We start from the raw sequence: 15,421 nt of genomic DNA, 5'->3' as shown, positions 1-15,421 counted from the left end.
GACACCTTCAGCCCCAGGGAAGCCCCACAAGGAAGGTCTAGGGACCAAGCCCAAAACCTGCCCAGGGAAAACCCAGAACTCAGTGACACAAACATTAAAATATATATATATATTTTTTTTCTTTTTTTCATAAGTTTAAATCCTTGAGGGGTTTCTAATGGCCGAGCAGGAAGGTTGCTTTGGAATTTGGTACCAACCAAGCCATGGACACGAGTCACTGTTCTCAGATTTCTCCACCCTGTGACCATGAGTGTCCCCCTCAGAGACCATGTGTTGAAAGCTTAGTCCCTGGTGGCAGTACTGGGAGTGGGTGGGACCTCTCGGAGATGGGCCAAGTAGGACGTCCCTAGATCCTAATCCAGGGGCCTGCTGCTTCCCACTCTCCTGTGCTTCCTGGTTCACGAGGTCAGCACTTTGCTCTGTGACTAGCTCTCAGCATTTGTGCTGCCGTCGCTAGAGACCTGAAGCCAAGCTATCACCTGAGAGCAGGACAGAGGTGACGTAGATACACCTTAAATTTTCTTCTGGCAGAAGGTTCATAAATAATGTCAAAAAATAATAAATGAAACTGAAAAGCAAAGTTGACCTGTTCTCCTTATATAAGCAACATGTAGAAGGCAAAAAGAAAATGCTAATGACCTAGAGGGATATAAATCCAGACATCACACAAATATGAAGTGCAAATGGCTCTTAAGCACAAGAACAAGGCTCAGCCTCATTCTTAACGTGTTAGTCAGCTTTCTGTTACTGTACCAAAATGCCTAAGATATTCAACTTAAAAAGAAGAGAGGTTTATTTTGGCTCACACTTGTAGAGGTTTCAGTTCATGGTCACCTGGCTGTATAGCGTGTACACCATGGTGGGCACACACAGCGCATGATGAAGGAAATGTGTATTAAAATGCAATAAATTCACATGATCGTTTCAATGGATGCAAAAATGATTTAAAGAAATTCAGTACTCATTCATGATTGAAAATAAAAAACTCAAGGCAGGTGTGTTGGTGCATGCCTATAATCCAAATGGCTCTGGAGGCTGAGGCAGTAAGATCTCAAGTTCAAAGCCAGCCTTAGTATTGGTGAGGCACTAAGCAACTCAGTGAGACCCCGTCTCTAAATATAATACAAAATAGGGCTGGGGAGGTGGCTCAGTGGTTGAGTGTCCCTGAGTTCAATCCTGGTACCAAAAAAAGAAAAAGATGGGGCTGGGGCTGGGGCTCAGTGTTAGAATGCTCACTTAACGTGTGAGGCACTGGGTTCGATCCTCAGCACCATATAAAAAAATAAATAAACAAAACAAAAGTATTGTGTCCATCTACAACTAAAAAAAATTTTAAAAAAAAGAAAAAAGAAAAACTCTCAGCAAATTAAGTATGAATGGAAAGTTCTTCAAATGAAATGAGAAACATCTACAAAATCCCTGCAGGTCATATGACACTTAATGGTGAAAGATCAAATTGTTTCCTCTTGAGACTGGAAACCAGACAAGAATGGCAGGTTTTAGCACATCTATTCAACATTGTCCTTGCCCTTGTAATAAGGCAAGAAAAATAAATAAAAGGCATAAAGACTCAAAAAGAGGAAGTAAAAGTTGCTATTTGCAGGTAATACAATTGTTTGTTTTGAAAACCCAAGGGAATCTATAAGAACTACTAAAACTAGGGGTTGGAGTTGTGGCTCAGTGATAGAGCACTTGCCTAGCATGCACGATGCACTGGGTTCCATCCTCAGCACCACATAAAAATAAATAAATAAAGGTATTGACTCCACTGACAACTAAAAAATATATATATTAAAAAAAAAAGAAATACTAAAACTAATGAATGAATTTAGCAAATTGGTTAAAAATCAGTTGAGCCTGCTGTGGTGGCACATGCCTGTAATCCCAATGGCTTGGGAGGCTGAGGCAGGAGGATCGTGAGTTCAAAACCAGCCTCAGCAAAAACAAGGTACTAAGCAATTCAGTGAGACCCTATCTCTAAATTAAAAAAATACAAAATAAGGCTGAGGATATGGCTCAGTGGTGGAGTGCCCCTCAGTTCAATCTACGGTAGCCCCCCAAAAAAGCAATTGAATTCAATATGAAATAAAATTAAATTTCAATATGCTAGCAGAAAACAATTGGGAGGGGAATTTTTTTTAAAGGCCCATTTGTAATAGGATATGTAAAAGGAGATAAAATATCACTCCAGTCTGAATGTTTGTGTCTCTCCAAAATTCATGTGCTGATGGCAAGGAACCTAGCTCAGTGGTACAAGAGCTGCTTAGCATGCACAAAGCCCTGCATCTCATCTCTAGCTCTGCGGAGGAGAAGGGAGTTAATGTGTTGAACTCCTAACCTTCAAACGGATAGTATTGGGAGGCAGAAACTTTTAGGAGATGATTAGGTCATAAGAGAAGATAGACAGAATTGGGGTCCCTATAAAGGAGGCTCTAGAGAAAGGTCTTGCCCCTTATACCAGGTGAAGACACAGAGAGAAGGCACCATCTGTGAGAAAGCAGGCCCTCAGCAGCCTCAAAATCTGCTGGCACCTTAATCTTGAACTTCACAGGACTCAAAACAGAGAAATGAATTTCTATCGCTTATGACCTCCATAGTTCATGGTACTTTGTCACAACCCAAACAAACAGACTAAGACAGATAGTTAGGGAAAATTTAACAAAAGACCTCAACACTAAAAACTACAAAATATGACTAAGATAAATTTATGCAGACCTGAATAAATGGAAAGGTATACCATGTTCATGGTTTGGAAGTCTCCATATTGTTAAGATGATTCATCTCAAAATGATCCTCAGAGTCTGTGGGAGCAATGGTACCTGCCTATGAGTTGCCCAGCAACTCTGGAGGCTGAGACAGGAGGATCACAAGTTCAAGGCCAGCCTCAGCAACTTAGCAAGACCCTCTCTCAAAATTTAAAAATTAAATGGTCAGGGAGTGTAGCTCAGCAGTAGGGGGCTTGCCCGGCATGTGTGAGACCTGGTGCCATCCCCAGCAGAAAGAAAGGAAGGAAGAAAGACACTATATAAAATTCTGGAACACACACATGACTCTATTAGTGACCAAAGGTGGATCAGAGCTGCCTAAGGATGGAGGAGGAGGGAAGAATCACAGCAAAGGGCCAAGGAAACTGCTGGGGATGACGACAGTCAGGACCTTGACCGTGGCAATGGTTTCGTGGGTTCACATACTTGTCGAAACTGTTCACAGTGCATCCTAAATACATGACTTTTGTACTCCAATTACACCTCAGTGGTTTTTTTTTTTTTGGGGGGGGGGCGGTACTCAGGGGTACTGGACCACTGAGCCACATCCCCAGTCCTATTTTGTATATTTTTAAGTTTTTTTTTTTTTTTAGATGTTGGTGGACATTTATTTTATTCATTTATTGATATGTGGTGCTGAGGATCGAACCCAGTACCTCACACATGCTAGGAAAGTACTCTGCCACCAAGCCACAACTCCAGCCCTTAGTTTGTATTTTAGTTGGAGACAGGATCTCACTGAGTCGCTTAGCACCTGGTCATCGCTGAGGCTGGCTTTGAACTCGTGATCCTCCTGCCTCGGCCTCCCGAGTCACTGGGATTACAGATGTGCACCACCGCTCCTGGCTCAGTGATGTGTTTTAAAACCATGTAATTTAATACTCAGAATATACCTCAGTAATTTGAAAAATGGCCAACGGGGCAGGAGAGCAACCACATGAACCCATCTCTCACCTGTTGGACTAACACGGATGAAAAATGTGAGGACTCTGCATATTGGCAAAGGTGTGCAGATGGGAATCCTCATCCTCAGCTCTTGAGGGTGAGAATGATCCAGCCCTGGGGATGGGATCAGGGAGGAGCAGGAAGAAAAAATGGCTCTGGGGGCGGGTTGGAGGGTTGCCTGGTTTGTGTGAGGCCCTGGGTTCCATCCCTGGTGAAAAGAAAAGAAAAAGAAGCCGGGGAAGGAAAGGAAGACTTGGCAAGAGCCCGGGCCTTAGAACCCAGCTGGGCTCCTTCCAGGAACTGGGACTTCCAGGAATGTATCTCTCTATAACAACAACCAGTTGGAAACAACCTAAATGCCCAGCTAGAGGGGATTTTCTGACAAAGGTAAGGCCAGTCTTACTGTGGAATATAGGAGTACTTCCTTCACCATGGAGGATATGTTCTAAAACCCCAGTGAGTACCTGAAAACTGTGGATAATACCAAACTCCATACATGCTGGGTCTTTCCCTATACATGTTTTGGGTCCCCCTCCTGTTCCGGGGATTGACTCCCAGGGTGCTTTACCCCTTAGCTACATTTTAGCCCCCCCCCTTTTTTTTGAGATAGGGTCTTGCTGAGTTGCTGAGGCTGACCTTGATTTGTAATCCTCCTGCCTCAGCCTCCCCACTCGCTGGTATTACAGGTGTGGGCCACCAAGCCCAGCTCAAATATCTTATTGTACTGTACTCACCCTTTTTGTGATAATCTGAGATGAAGTGAGGTGGGTGACACATGCAATGTGAAGTACCAATAGGCTACTCCTTAGGGTTACTTGATCAAAAGCACTGAGACATTTCAACAGTTGATCTGATAATGGACACAGCTACTATGTAACTAACGGGTAGGTAGGGGATACAGTGTGGATACACTGGAAAAAGGGATACTTCCTGTTCCTGGTGGGATGGAGAAGGGTGGCAAGAGATTTCATTATACTATGCAAAAGAGTGCACCATTTAAAGTTTGTAATTTGTTTATTTCTGGCATTTCCCATTTATTTATATATTGGTACTAGGGATTGAACCCAGGGGCATTCGACCACTGACTTACATCCCCAGCCCTTTTTATCTTCTATTTTGAAAGATGGACTCAGTAAGTTTCCGAGGCTGGAATCAAAACTTGCAATCCTCCTGCCTTAGCCTCCCGAGTCACTGAGATGACAGACATGCACCCGTGGTCCCTACTGGATGTAGCTCAGTGGTTAAGCACCTCTGGGTTGAATCCCCAGTACAAAAAAAAAAAAAAAAGAAAGAAAGAAAGAAAAAAGATAAGATGATATGGAAAGATGTTCACTGTACTTTGAAGAGGAAGGGGCAGACTTCATCGGTCAGAAACTTTAAATGAGATGAGGCTGGCAACAAAGACCTCTTTGGATCTGCCCAGACTGTCTCCGAAAGGAAGCACAATTTATTTGTCAGCTTGGGAGGGGACCCAGAAGCCATGAAGGGTGAAGGAGGGAGACATTTCATAGTGTTGACCTTTCTTGTTTGTAAGCGCATTTCATAATAATTGTGTTTAAAGGGAAGTTGTTTGGTTAAGAGAGACAACCAACTGAATGGAACGGAAGAAAATGAGAGTTATTGAAACCGTCACCTTGAGCTTGGCCAGGAAGCAAAACAATCAGTTTAACAATGGGAATGGCAAACAGATCAAGTGTCCGCAGCTCCCCAGGTGCCAACTGTGGCTCTTTCCAAGTAGCCTTCATCTGACATCACCACAATCTCAGAGACTCACTCATACCCGTGGCCCTGAGGGCAAGTGACAGGAAGGAAGAGGCACCTGCCAGCTTCACTTTCCGCTCCTGGACCCCCTACTGGGTCAAGGGGCCTGGGGTGGGGGGCCTGGGGAAGAGCCACCTGGGGCCCGCACCTCTCCCTCCTCCCTTTACTTTCTGCCTGGCACACGGCCCACTCTGCCAGGGGTGTATTTTACTCATTTGTTTTGGCTTTTGTCCATTACCCCCATCATGGTCCCTGGCCCCCTCTAGGACTGGGAAGTTTTGGGTGTGTGGTTTTTGTTTTGTTTTTGTTTTGGGGGGGGACTGGGGGTAAAATCAGGGCCTCCTTTGGGCAAGCTGTACCCCCCCCCCAGCTCCACCCCAGCCAAGGGCCTGGGGCTTTTGTTTGTCCAGGTTCCCGCTGAGGCCTCAGGGTCAGTTCAGGGCCTGGTCAGAGCAGGGAGGGAAGGAATTCAGAGAAGGAGCCTTGGGCAGGTGAGGAGCAGAGAGGTGACAATCAGGGTCAAGAGGCACCTGGGGTTCAGGGGAGGACATGGCTTCGGGACATTTTGGAGATCAAGGGTCAAGAGCCAGAAGCAGATTTTTAAAATTTATTTATTTTTGGTACCAGGGACTGAACCCAGGGGCACTTGACCCCTGAGCCACCTCCCCAGCCCTTTTTGTATTTTACTTACAGACAGGGTCTGGCTGAGTTGCTTCGGGCCTCGCTAAATTGCTGAGGCTGGCTTTGAACTCACCGTCCCAGGAGCAGAATCCTGCGCCCAGCTGACTGGGCACAGGTGCGACTCCTGAGTCTGCAGTGAGTAGGAAGGGGACAGACCCCCAGGGCCACCCTGCCACGATCCAAGCTGAGGTGTGGCCCTGTACCGTGGATTAATAAATGGGTGCCTTCAAGGTCCTGCGGAGAAGAAAGACAGGGGGGACAGGGTGTTTGGCCACCGCCTTGCCAACCAGGAACTCACCACACCTGGGTGAGCGGTGGTGACAGAGGCAGCCAGGATGCACAGTGGTGTCCGGACCAACTTGCCAAGCCTAGATTCCTGAGGACAGATCTTGGGGAGAGGCTCTTGGGGGGCAGAGGGTGTGTCATGGGAAGGTAGAGGCCCCCCAGGTCCTAGAGGGGAGTGGGGAACAAGCAAATAAAACTTATAAGTAAATGGGCGGAGGCCGGGACCCCACCCGGAGCACCCACGCCCACGCAGCCTCCCTCCTCTCCCGGGTCACTGCGACCCAGGCTTCGCACATAAAAGCGCAAGGCCCAAGGCCAAGGCTGGGGCTCAGGATCCTCCCAGGCCCTCCCCAACCCCCGCCCCTGCCCTAATTCCCTTCCCGGTTCTCTCCCCAGCTCCCAGGATCCCTTTGCAACCTGAGACTCGGTCCTTGGTTTTGCAGGACCTCTTTCTGTCATCCTGTCCCCTTGCAGCAGCTCAGAAACCGAGGCGCAGAGCCGCAGGTTCAAGCCCAGGGGCGGGGTGGGGTCTCCGCCCTCCCAGGAGGAATAATCCCGCGGCCACTTGAATTTCACCGTAACCCTGCGGGCTGGGCACTGGTGTGGGTCTCATCTTACGGGGGGAGAAACCTGCCCAGCGGGGCCAGGCGCCAGAGGACCGGGAGCACGTTCCCACCGCGGGCTGGCTTCTCGGGCTCGCTGCGCACAACGAAAGAAGGGCTCTTCTGCCACCTGGTGGACGTTGGCGGCAGCGCCTTTAGGACCGAGTTGCCTTTCGCCTGCCGTTGGCCAGGAAAAGTGGGTCCTAACCCGGGAAGAGCTAGTGATAGGGGCTGCCACTACAAAATTCTTCTAAGGAGAGCCTGGGCATACCTAGCATGCTCTTGGATTCCACAATAGTTTCTTAGATGTGACACCAAGAGCACAAGAAGCCAAAGGGGAAAAAGAAAGATAAACTGGACTTTGTGCAAATTGAATCTTTTAGCATCTCAGAGGAACCCCATCAAGGAAGTGACAAGACAGCCCACAGGAGGGAAAAACCTTACAAGACACATGTGTGATAAGGACCTTGTATCTACAGAATAAAGAACTCTTCCAACTCAACAGGAACAAGACAACTCGATTTAAAATTGGGTAAAGCATTTCAATAGAGATGTCTCCAAAGAAGATATAGAAATGGCCAAATGGATAGATGTTCTGCAATAAATTAATAAAATAAATATTTGCTGGGGTTGCATGTCAGTGGTAAAAAGCTTGCCTAGCATGCCCAAGGGCCCTGGCTTCCATCCCCAGCACTGTAAAAATTTTAAAAAGGAAATAAATAAATTAGTTCAACATTATTAGCCACCAGGGAAATGAAAATCCAAACCACAATGAGATACTATTTCACACATCTATGATGGCTACAGTAAGAGAGAAAAATAACAAAAAACATTGTAAAGGATGTGGAGAAGTCAGAACCCTTCTGTGTTGATAGTCGGAATATAAAATGATGCAGGCAATTTTTTAGTTGTAGATGGACACAGTATCTTTATTTATTTGGTTTTTGGTGGTGCTGAGGATGGAACCCAGTGCTTCACACATGCCCAGCCCTGATGCGGGTGTTTTGAAGAACAACCTAGCAGCCATCAAAGGTTAAACAGAGCCACCGCAGGACCCGTGGATTCCATTTGTAGTTACACACACAAGAAAAATGAAGGTACAAGTTGACACAAAGAGTTGTATGCAAATGTTCTGACAGCTTTATTCACAGTAGCCAAAAGGGGGAAAAAAAACAAATTGCCCAACTGTTGAGCAGATAAACAAAACATAATGTACTCGTACAATCTAATATTTTTAGCAATATTAGTGGCAGAGCGCTTGTCTAGCATGTGTGAGGCACTGGGTTCAATTCTCAGCACCGCAGGAGGCGAGTTCAAAGCCAGCCTCAGCAACTTAGCAAGGCTCCAAGCAACTCAATGAGATCTTGTCTTTAGATAAAAGATAAAACAGGGCTGGGGATGTGGCTCAGCTAGGGATGAGTGCCCCTGAGTTCCATCCCTGGTACCCCAAAATAGATAAATTAATTAAATAAAGGTATCACATCTATCTATAACCAAAAATATTTTTTTTAATTAGGAGGGTAGATGGCAATAGGAAACAGAGCTACCATAGAACCCATTGATTCCATTTGTAGTTACATACTACAAATAGTAGTGTATGAATGAATCAGACATAACTTTAGTGTAGAATGAATCAGACATAACTTTTCTATGTTCACATATGAATACACGACCAGTGTATCTCTATATCATGTACAACCACAAGAATGGGAAGTTATACTCCACATATGCATGATATGTCAAAATACACTCGACAGTAATGTATAATTAAAAAGAACAAATAGGTTTTAAAAAATGAAGTATTGAGCCATGCTCCAATGTGAATGTACCTTAAAAACATGCTGGGGCTGGGGCTGTGGATCAGCAGTAGCGCGCCTGCCTAGCATGTGTGGTGCACTGGGTTAGATTCTCAGCACCACATACAGATGAATAAAATAAAGGTCCATCAACAACTAAAAAATATTTTAAAGGGCTGGGGATGTGGCTCAAGTGGTAGGGCGCTGGCCTGGCATGCGTGTGGCCCGGGTTCGATTCTCAGCACCACGTACAAACAAAGATGTTGTGTCCGCCGATAACTAAAAAATAAATATTGAAAAATTCTCTCTCTCTCTCCTCTCTCCTCTCTCACTCTCTCTTTAAAAAAAAAAAAAAATTTAAAAAACATTATGCTACATAAGGAAGCCAATCACAATTGACCTCATTTTATAGGATTATGTGCAATGTCCAGAATAGGCAAATTTGCTTAGGGCTGGGGGAGGGAATGGGGAGTGAAAGCTATTGGTAAAGGGTTTCTTCTGGGGATGGTAAAAATATTCTAATGTTGTGATGTTTACACAACTGTACATGTATGAAAGATATATGAAAGTGCATCTTCGAATGTACTAAAAGTCCTTGGATTGTACAATTTATTTCCAATAGAAAGAGTCAATACTTTCCATACTGCCCAGGCTGGCCTTGAAACCTTAGGCTCCAGTGATCCTCCTGCTTCAGCCTCCTGAATAGCTTGGACAACAGGTGTGCACCACTAAATCCAGGAGATTGTACACGTTCAATGAACTGTATGGAATCTTAATTAAACCTTTATTAATTATTTCATTTTATTTTTACTTTTTTTTGTTTTGTTTTGGTGACAGGGAGCGCTCTACTTCAGTTCCAGCTGCTACTACATTTTAATTTAAAAAGGAAAAATGTTCACGGGGCTCAAGTGTCATCTCCTCTAGGAGCCCGCGCCCCACCCCCGCTCGAAAATAAATACTTATTCCTCTTTTTTTTCTTCTTTGCTTTATTTTATAACCTGTTATCAGTAAGTTGTTTGTAGTTATTTCCTTTTCGCCAAAGAGACTTCTTTCTGCCTGAGCAAACTGCTAAGCCAGAAACCCTTCAAGGATGGGGGCTGGATCTTGGATTTGGGGATCATACCCAGGGGCTGGATCTTCTGTGCTGGGGATCATACCCAGGGCCTCATGCATATTAGGCAGGTGTTCTACCACCGAGATACACCCTCATCCCTAAGGGTTGAATCTTGATCAATCCCAATATCCTCCACCACCATCCTCGGGTCCCCCAGGATCTGTGAGAACCGGGAGCAAACAGGTGGGGTTTGAATCCCAGCTACTACAAAACACGAATCAGACCTCCCAAAACAGTAACTAGCATTTCAGCGCTTCATCAACGTTCGTGTGGAACATCTATAGGAGAAAAACATCTTTATTCCCATTTTACAGATGAGAACTCTTAGGCACGTGACTCAAGACCTCCGTAACGCACTTAAGGGGAGAAGAGGCGCCAGGTTGGAAGAATCCCCACGAATGCATCGTAGGCTCTGCTGCCTCCGGGCTCTGTGGGGAAAGGAACGCTGGAGTCCACACGAGACCCTTCGAGCGCCGCTGGCGCCGACGCTGGGTCACGGCCCCGGAACAGGTGACGCCCGCTGCACCTGGGAAATGTAGTCTCGCGGTGAGGCGAGGCCGGGCTGGGACTGGTGGATGGATTCGAAGCCAATGAGGAAGCGGACCTCCTTGAGCGCCGAGACAAGAAGCCAATGAGCGCATAGCTTCTAGAGGGCGGGACTTCCTGCCGTGGACTCATGGTGAGCGGCTGCGCGAAGGAAGCAACTTCCTTTTGTGGGTGGCGGCGATCGCAGAGAGAGCGCTATGAAGGCCTCGGGCACGGTAAGATGGGCGCGTGTGGCCTGGGGTTGGGGGACGCGGTGCGGACCGCACCAGGGGCCCGGGTCGGTGGCGCAGGCCGAGTCGGCGGTGCGTGCTCCTGTCTGGGTCCTCCTAGGCCGCGCTCCGACGCCCCGAGGTGTTGCCAACATGGCGGCCGTGCGGGCGCCGCGTGGGGAGGCCTGCGCTTGGCCTGGGCCGGCGCAAGGGCTCAGGGAGGCCGAGTCCGCTTCCCAGGGGAAGGGACACGTCGCACAGCGTGGGGGGCTGTGCCGCGGCCTTTCCTCTAGTCTCTGAGCGTTAGTTTGCCCGTCTGCGAAGTTAACCTGGTAGGGGATAGCAGTCGCTTCTGCCCTGGCGTGGCTGGGAGGAGACATGGCAAACATCGAGCGCAAACTAGGAGCTCGGGTCTTAGGACTGTGCACGCGCCGGGCAGAGTCGGGGCACTGTAGTGCACCGGGGAAAACGTACGGCCAGCCGGGCGCGGTGGCGCTCGCCTGCAGTCCCAGCTGCTCGGAGGACTGAGGTGGGAGGATCGCGAGTTCGAGGTCAGCCTGGGCGATTTAGCAAGACTCTGCCTCCGGGAAAAAAGAACGGGTGAGGTACAGACCTGCAACCTCGGTTTCCTCCCTGGATCAGTTGTGGGCCAGCTCCATTGTTCCCTTCCTAGGTGGGTGGTTACAAGGCCAGTGGATCTGCCCAGAGCAGGAAGTAGGAGCAGAGTCTTGGAAAGTTGTGGCTACTTTTCATTTATGTCAGTAAAGGCTGCGTTGCCATTTGTGGACTTGGCAGACATCCTCACCTTTACACCTGTAGACAAGGGTTCTGCAGGGAACCCACAGTTGCAGAGGGCTTCTTGTCCTGGTTCTTTCCTGAGTTGTCCGAAATCTCAAGACCCCACGATAGAAGAGCATGATCGCTAAACTGCAGAGTGACTCTCAGGGATCACAGAGCAGTTAGGGATGACAGCTTGAGAAAGGAGGCTGCCAATCAAGGTCTCAGTTTTCCCACTTGAAAAAGAAAGGGAGGGACAGCAGGTTTGAAATGCGCATCAGAAATTTTGAAATACACCCAGAATCCTCACTGTTCTGACTCATAAACTTGTTTGTGGTTGAAGGTCTGGTTGGGAATACGATCCACAACATCTGAATTCCCGCTGGAGGTCCTAGGAGAACCCTGCATCCGTTTCCTGTATCTGGCTATTGCCAGGCTTGGTACTGGGTGCTAGCCTGGCCTTACTGCTATTTTCTTTCAGCTTCGAGAATACAAGGTGGTGGGCCGCTGCCTGCCCACCCCCAAATGCCACACCCCACCTCTCTACCGAATGCGAATCTTTGCACCCAATCACGTTGTTGCCAAGTCCCGCTTCTGGTATTTTGTATCTCAGCTAAAGAAGATGAAGAAGTCTTCAGGGGAAATTGTCTACTGTGGGCAGGTATGCAGAGTCTGAGACGGCACGGGATCTGGAGTGGATCTCCGCCTTCCAGCTGGCACTGGGCATATCTGCAGGCTTAGCAGTCTTCAGAGACCTGGAGCCATGGTGTGGGATGGGCTTCCCTGTGCAGATCCATAGTTATATACCCTGGGACCCTGGGAGGAGGGTAGTTGGCGTGGCAGGACTCCTTGGTGAAGACTCTTAAGCCATGTCTGTGAAGTAGGGAGAGGTCCTGTAACTGGGCAGGTGCACTGTAGTGGACATTAGGCAGTGGCTAGTTTGGCCTGCTTGTCTTTGGAGATCAGGGACTGTCCACAGCTGTGTCCGTGTGTGCTAGGAGGCAGCCCTGCCTGAACCCTTTCTATACTGGGCTTTTGGGGTGCTTTCCTTACTTAGCATGCCCCCTGAGGGTGCCTAGAGGAGCAAGACTTGGAAACTGCTGCTCCAGAGTCTGGCCCCCCGGGGGGGTTGGGCTGTCTTTCCGAGGCAGGACTAAGGACCCGGGTGAGCCTTCTTGCCATTTGCACCTCATGCTGACCACCCCTTGCCTTGGCAGGTGTTTGAGAAGTCCCCGCTGCGGGTGAAGAACTTTGGTATCTGGCTGCGCTACGACTCCCGTAGTGGCACCCACAACATGTACCGAGAATACCGCGACCTGACCACCGCGGGCGCTGTCACCCAGTGCTGTGAGTTGCTGGTGTCGCCTCCTACCTCAGGCTAATAGTACAGGCATCTCCAGTTCCAGCTGACTCTCAGAGCAAATGAGAGGTGCTCAGGCCATTGACTGGGCACACCAGAACTCCAGGGCAGGACGGATGGAGGGGCTCAGGCCCCAGGGGGCTTTTTGTCTGGACCCTGGTAGCAGGTACACCTTAGCTCAGAGGGAATAACCCCTGGCTGTGTGGATCATGCGCCATCTTTCATCATACCCATGCCCAACCTCCCCGGTTTAGAGAGTCCTCCCCACGTCTTTTCAGACCCACCAAGAACCTGGCCCGGCCCTGCCCATTGTTGGCGGCTGGCTCCATTCCCCGTGCCTCCCACCTGCACCTCAACCCAAGAATTGCTGTTTCTCGTAGCAGTGGTTTAAACAGAGGTGCGCACAGCAAGTGGATCTCGTCGCCTTTGAGAGGCTGTGGCTGTGCCCCTCAAAGTGAATTTGGAGGTTCTACACTCCTTTGACCAGGCCTGCTGGGGCCAGAGCCTGTGACTTCTAGTCATCCCCCAGTTGGAGCCCCCAGGCTACTACCTGGCTGACTGCCCCTTCCCCCCTGTGCAGACCGAGACATGGGTGCCCGGCACCGTGCCCGGGCCCACTCCATCCAGATCATGAAGGTGGAGGAGATTGCGGCCAGCAAGTGCCGGCGGCCGGCCGTCAAGCAGTTCCACGTGAGTGCCCTAAGGGCCCTGCTGGGCAGGCTGCACCTAGGGGGTCCCACACAGGGGGCTTGTCACACCTGGGTGAGCCCCAGAAGATGCAGGTAAGAGGCCTCCATCCCCTCACTACCTTCTCCCCACAGGACTCCAAGATCAAGTTCCCGCTGCCCCATCGGGTCCTGCGTCGCCAGCACAAGCCACGCTTCACCACCAAGAGGCCCAACACCTTCTTCTAGGTTCAGGGCCCCCCCAGGCGTTAGCCAAATAAACTTGTTTCTTAGGCTCAGACCTGTGTTTTCTTTTGCACGCTCTACAGAACTCAAGACTGAGCAGTGAGAGGAATCCAGCCCGGGTCACCTCCCTGGGGGACAACTGAGCTGATCCTTGTGTACTAAAGTCCTCAGTGCAAACGAACCAACCCACGTCTCCCCAGTCCCCTGAGCTCCCTCCTGCTTGTTCAGCCAGTCCAGGGCTGTGAGCTGCAGGTCATAGTTCCCTGGATCTGTCCCCACTCTGTTTGAGACACAGGCCTCAGCCCTGTCTATCTCCTGCCCCTGGCCAGAGTCCTCTGAGGTGGTGGGGCAACATTCCCTGCCGCCTCCTGAGGCTTCACCCTCTTGGCTGACCCTGGCTTAGAACTAACTGGGTTTGCAGTTCCCCAGATTCTCTGTAGGCACGTGGGGGCACCTGCTTGCCATCCTGGGGACCTGCTCTCTTGGATGAGGTAGCGCTAATCTTGCCTAAGGAGATTAAGGTCTCCCCATAGGTACTTGTCTCCAGGGAACAAGTTCAGGCCTGGAAAAACCAGGCACAAGCTAATCCCACCCTGGAGGTCACCACCCTGGCTTCCCCAACCAGCAGGAAGCTAAGTCTGCAGAGATGGAGCCGAGGCTCAGCCAAGAACTTGGTTTGGGGAGCCTCCTTCCCCTGGCGTGTGACCTTGGGCAGCCCTGGCTTTCTGGTGCTTGGTGTTTTCATCTGAAGGTCAGCATGACATTTACTGTTTTGTCAATAGTTGGAAAATGACCACCTTGTGAGCACTGGGGACAGGCTACGGGGCCTTCCTTAATATCCCAGAGACCCACAGGTTGAGAGGAGACCTGGGGCAACCCCTAGATCTGCAGTGTCCAGAGCACCCCACTCTTCTCCACAGTGGGCCTGCACAGAGGCCCAGGAGTGGGGCCTGCTGAGCTGTGTCCATGGAGTCACAGGAAATAGAGGTCTGCAGGTGGGACCCTGCAGAAGCCCATTGGTCACCCTGTCCCCGTTCAACAGCTGACTCCTCCATCTCAGGATCTTTGCTCTGAGGCAAGTCTCGGGGGAAATGGATGTCCCTTTACCATGTGGGGTGCTGTTGCTAATAAATTGCTGGGTAGGGTTGACAGGGTTGGGGGGGGGTTAATTCTTTTTAAATGTCAGTGGAGGGTTTTTGGTTTGGTTTTGTTTTTTACTAGTACATGGACACAATACCTTTATTTATTTGTGTTTTTTGTGGTACGGGGGGATTGAACCCAGTGCCTCATACTACTAGGCAGGCGCTCTACCACTGAGCCACAGCCCTGGCCCAGTAGAGTGCATCTTGACACCTCATATACACATGAGGTGTAGGTCTCCATTCTGTGGTTGTACATCACGTGGAGTACACTGGCTGTGTATTCACACATGGACAGGCAGGTTACGTCCCATTCCCCCACCCCCATCCCGCAGCTTTGGTACTGGGTTTGAGCCCAGGGGTGCCTTACCACTGAGCTACACACACACACACCCTTTTTTAAGCTAAGTTGGACACAATATCTTTATTTTATGTGGTGCTGAAGATCAAACCCATGGCCTCCCGCGAGTTAGGCGAGTGCTCTGCTACTGAGCCACAACCCCATCCATGAGCTACATCCTTTTAATTTT

At 49.3% G+C, this 15,421-nt stretch overlaps 1 protein-coding gene and 1 non-coding gene across 2 annotated transcripts; both read left to right on the top strand.

Annotated features, from left to right (window-relative positions):
* Window positions 1-10,621: 10,621 nt before the first annotated feature.
* Window positions 10,622-13,805, top strand: Rpl18a (ribosomal protein L18a). Its single transcript, XM_076870386.1, has 5 exons — window positions 10,622-10,710; window positions 11,963-12,142; window positions 12,699-12,828; window positions 13,422-13,531; window positions 13,663-13,805. The coding sequence occupies exons 1-5, from the start codon at window positions 10,693-10,695 to the stop codon at window positions 13,753-13,755; spliced, it is 531 nt and encodes a 176-aa protein (XP_076726501.1). The 5' UTR covers window positions 10,622-10,692; the 3' UTR covers window positions 13,756-13,805.
* On the top strand, window positions 13,186-13,318 carry LOC143384136 (small nucleolar RNA SNORA68). Its single transcript, XR_013089262.1, has one exon. It is a non-coding gene; the product is annotated as a small nucleolar RNA SNORA68 (small nucleolar RNA).
* Window positions 13,806-15,421: the final 1,616 nt, after the last annotated feature.

Source organism: Callospermophilus lateralis, chromosome 1 (genome assembly GCF_048772815.1).
Source record: "Callospermophilus lateralis isolate mCalLat2 chromosome 1, mCalLat2.hap1, whole genome shotgun sequence".
Classification (NCBI taxonomy): Eukaryota; Metazoa; Chordata; class Mammalia; order Rodentia; family Sciuridae; genus Callospermophilus; species Callospermophilus lateralis.
Note: the sequence above shows the minus strand (reverse complement) of the source record. Positions and strands in the feature narration are given on the sequence as shown.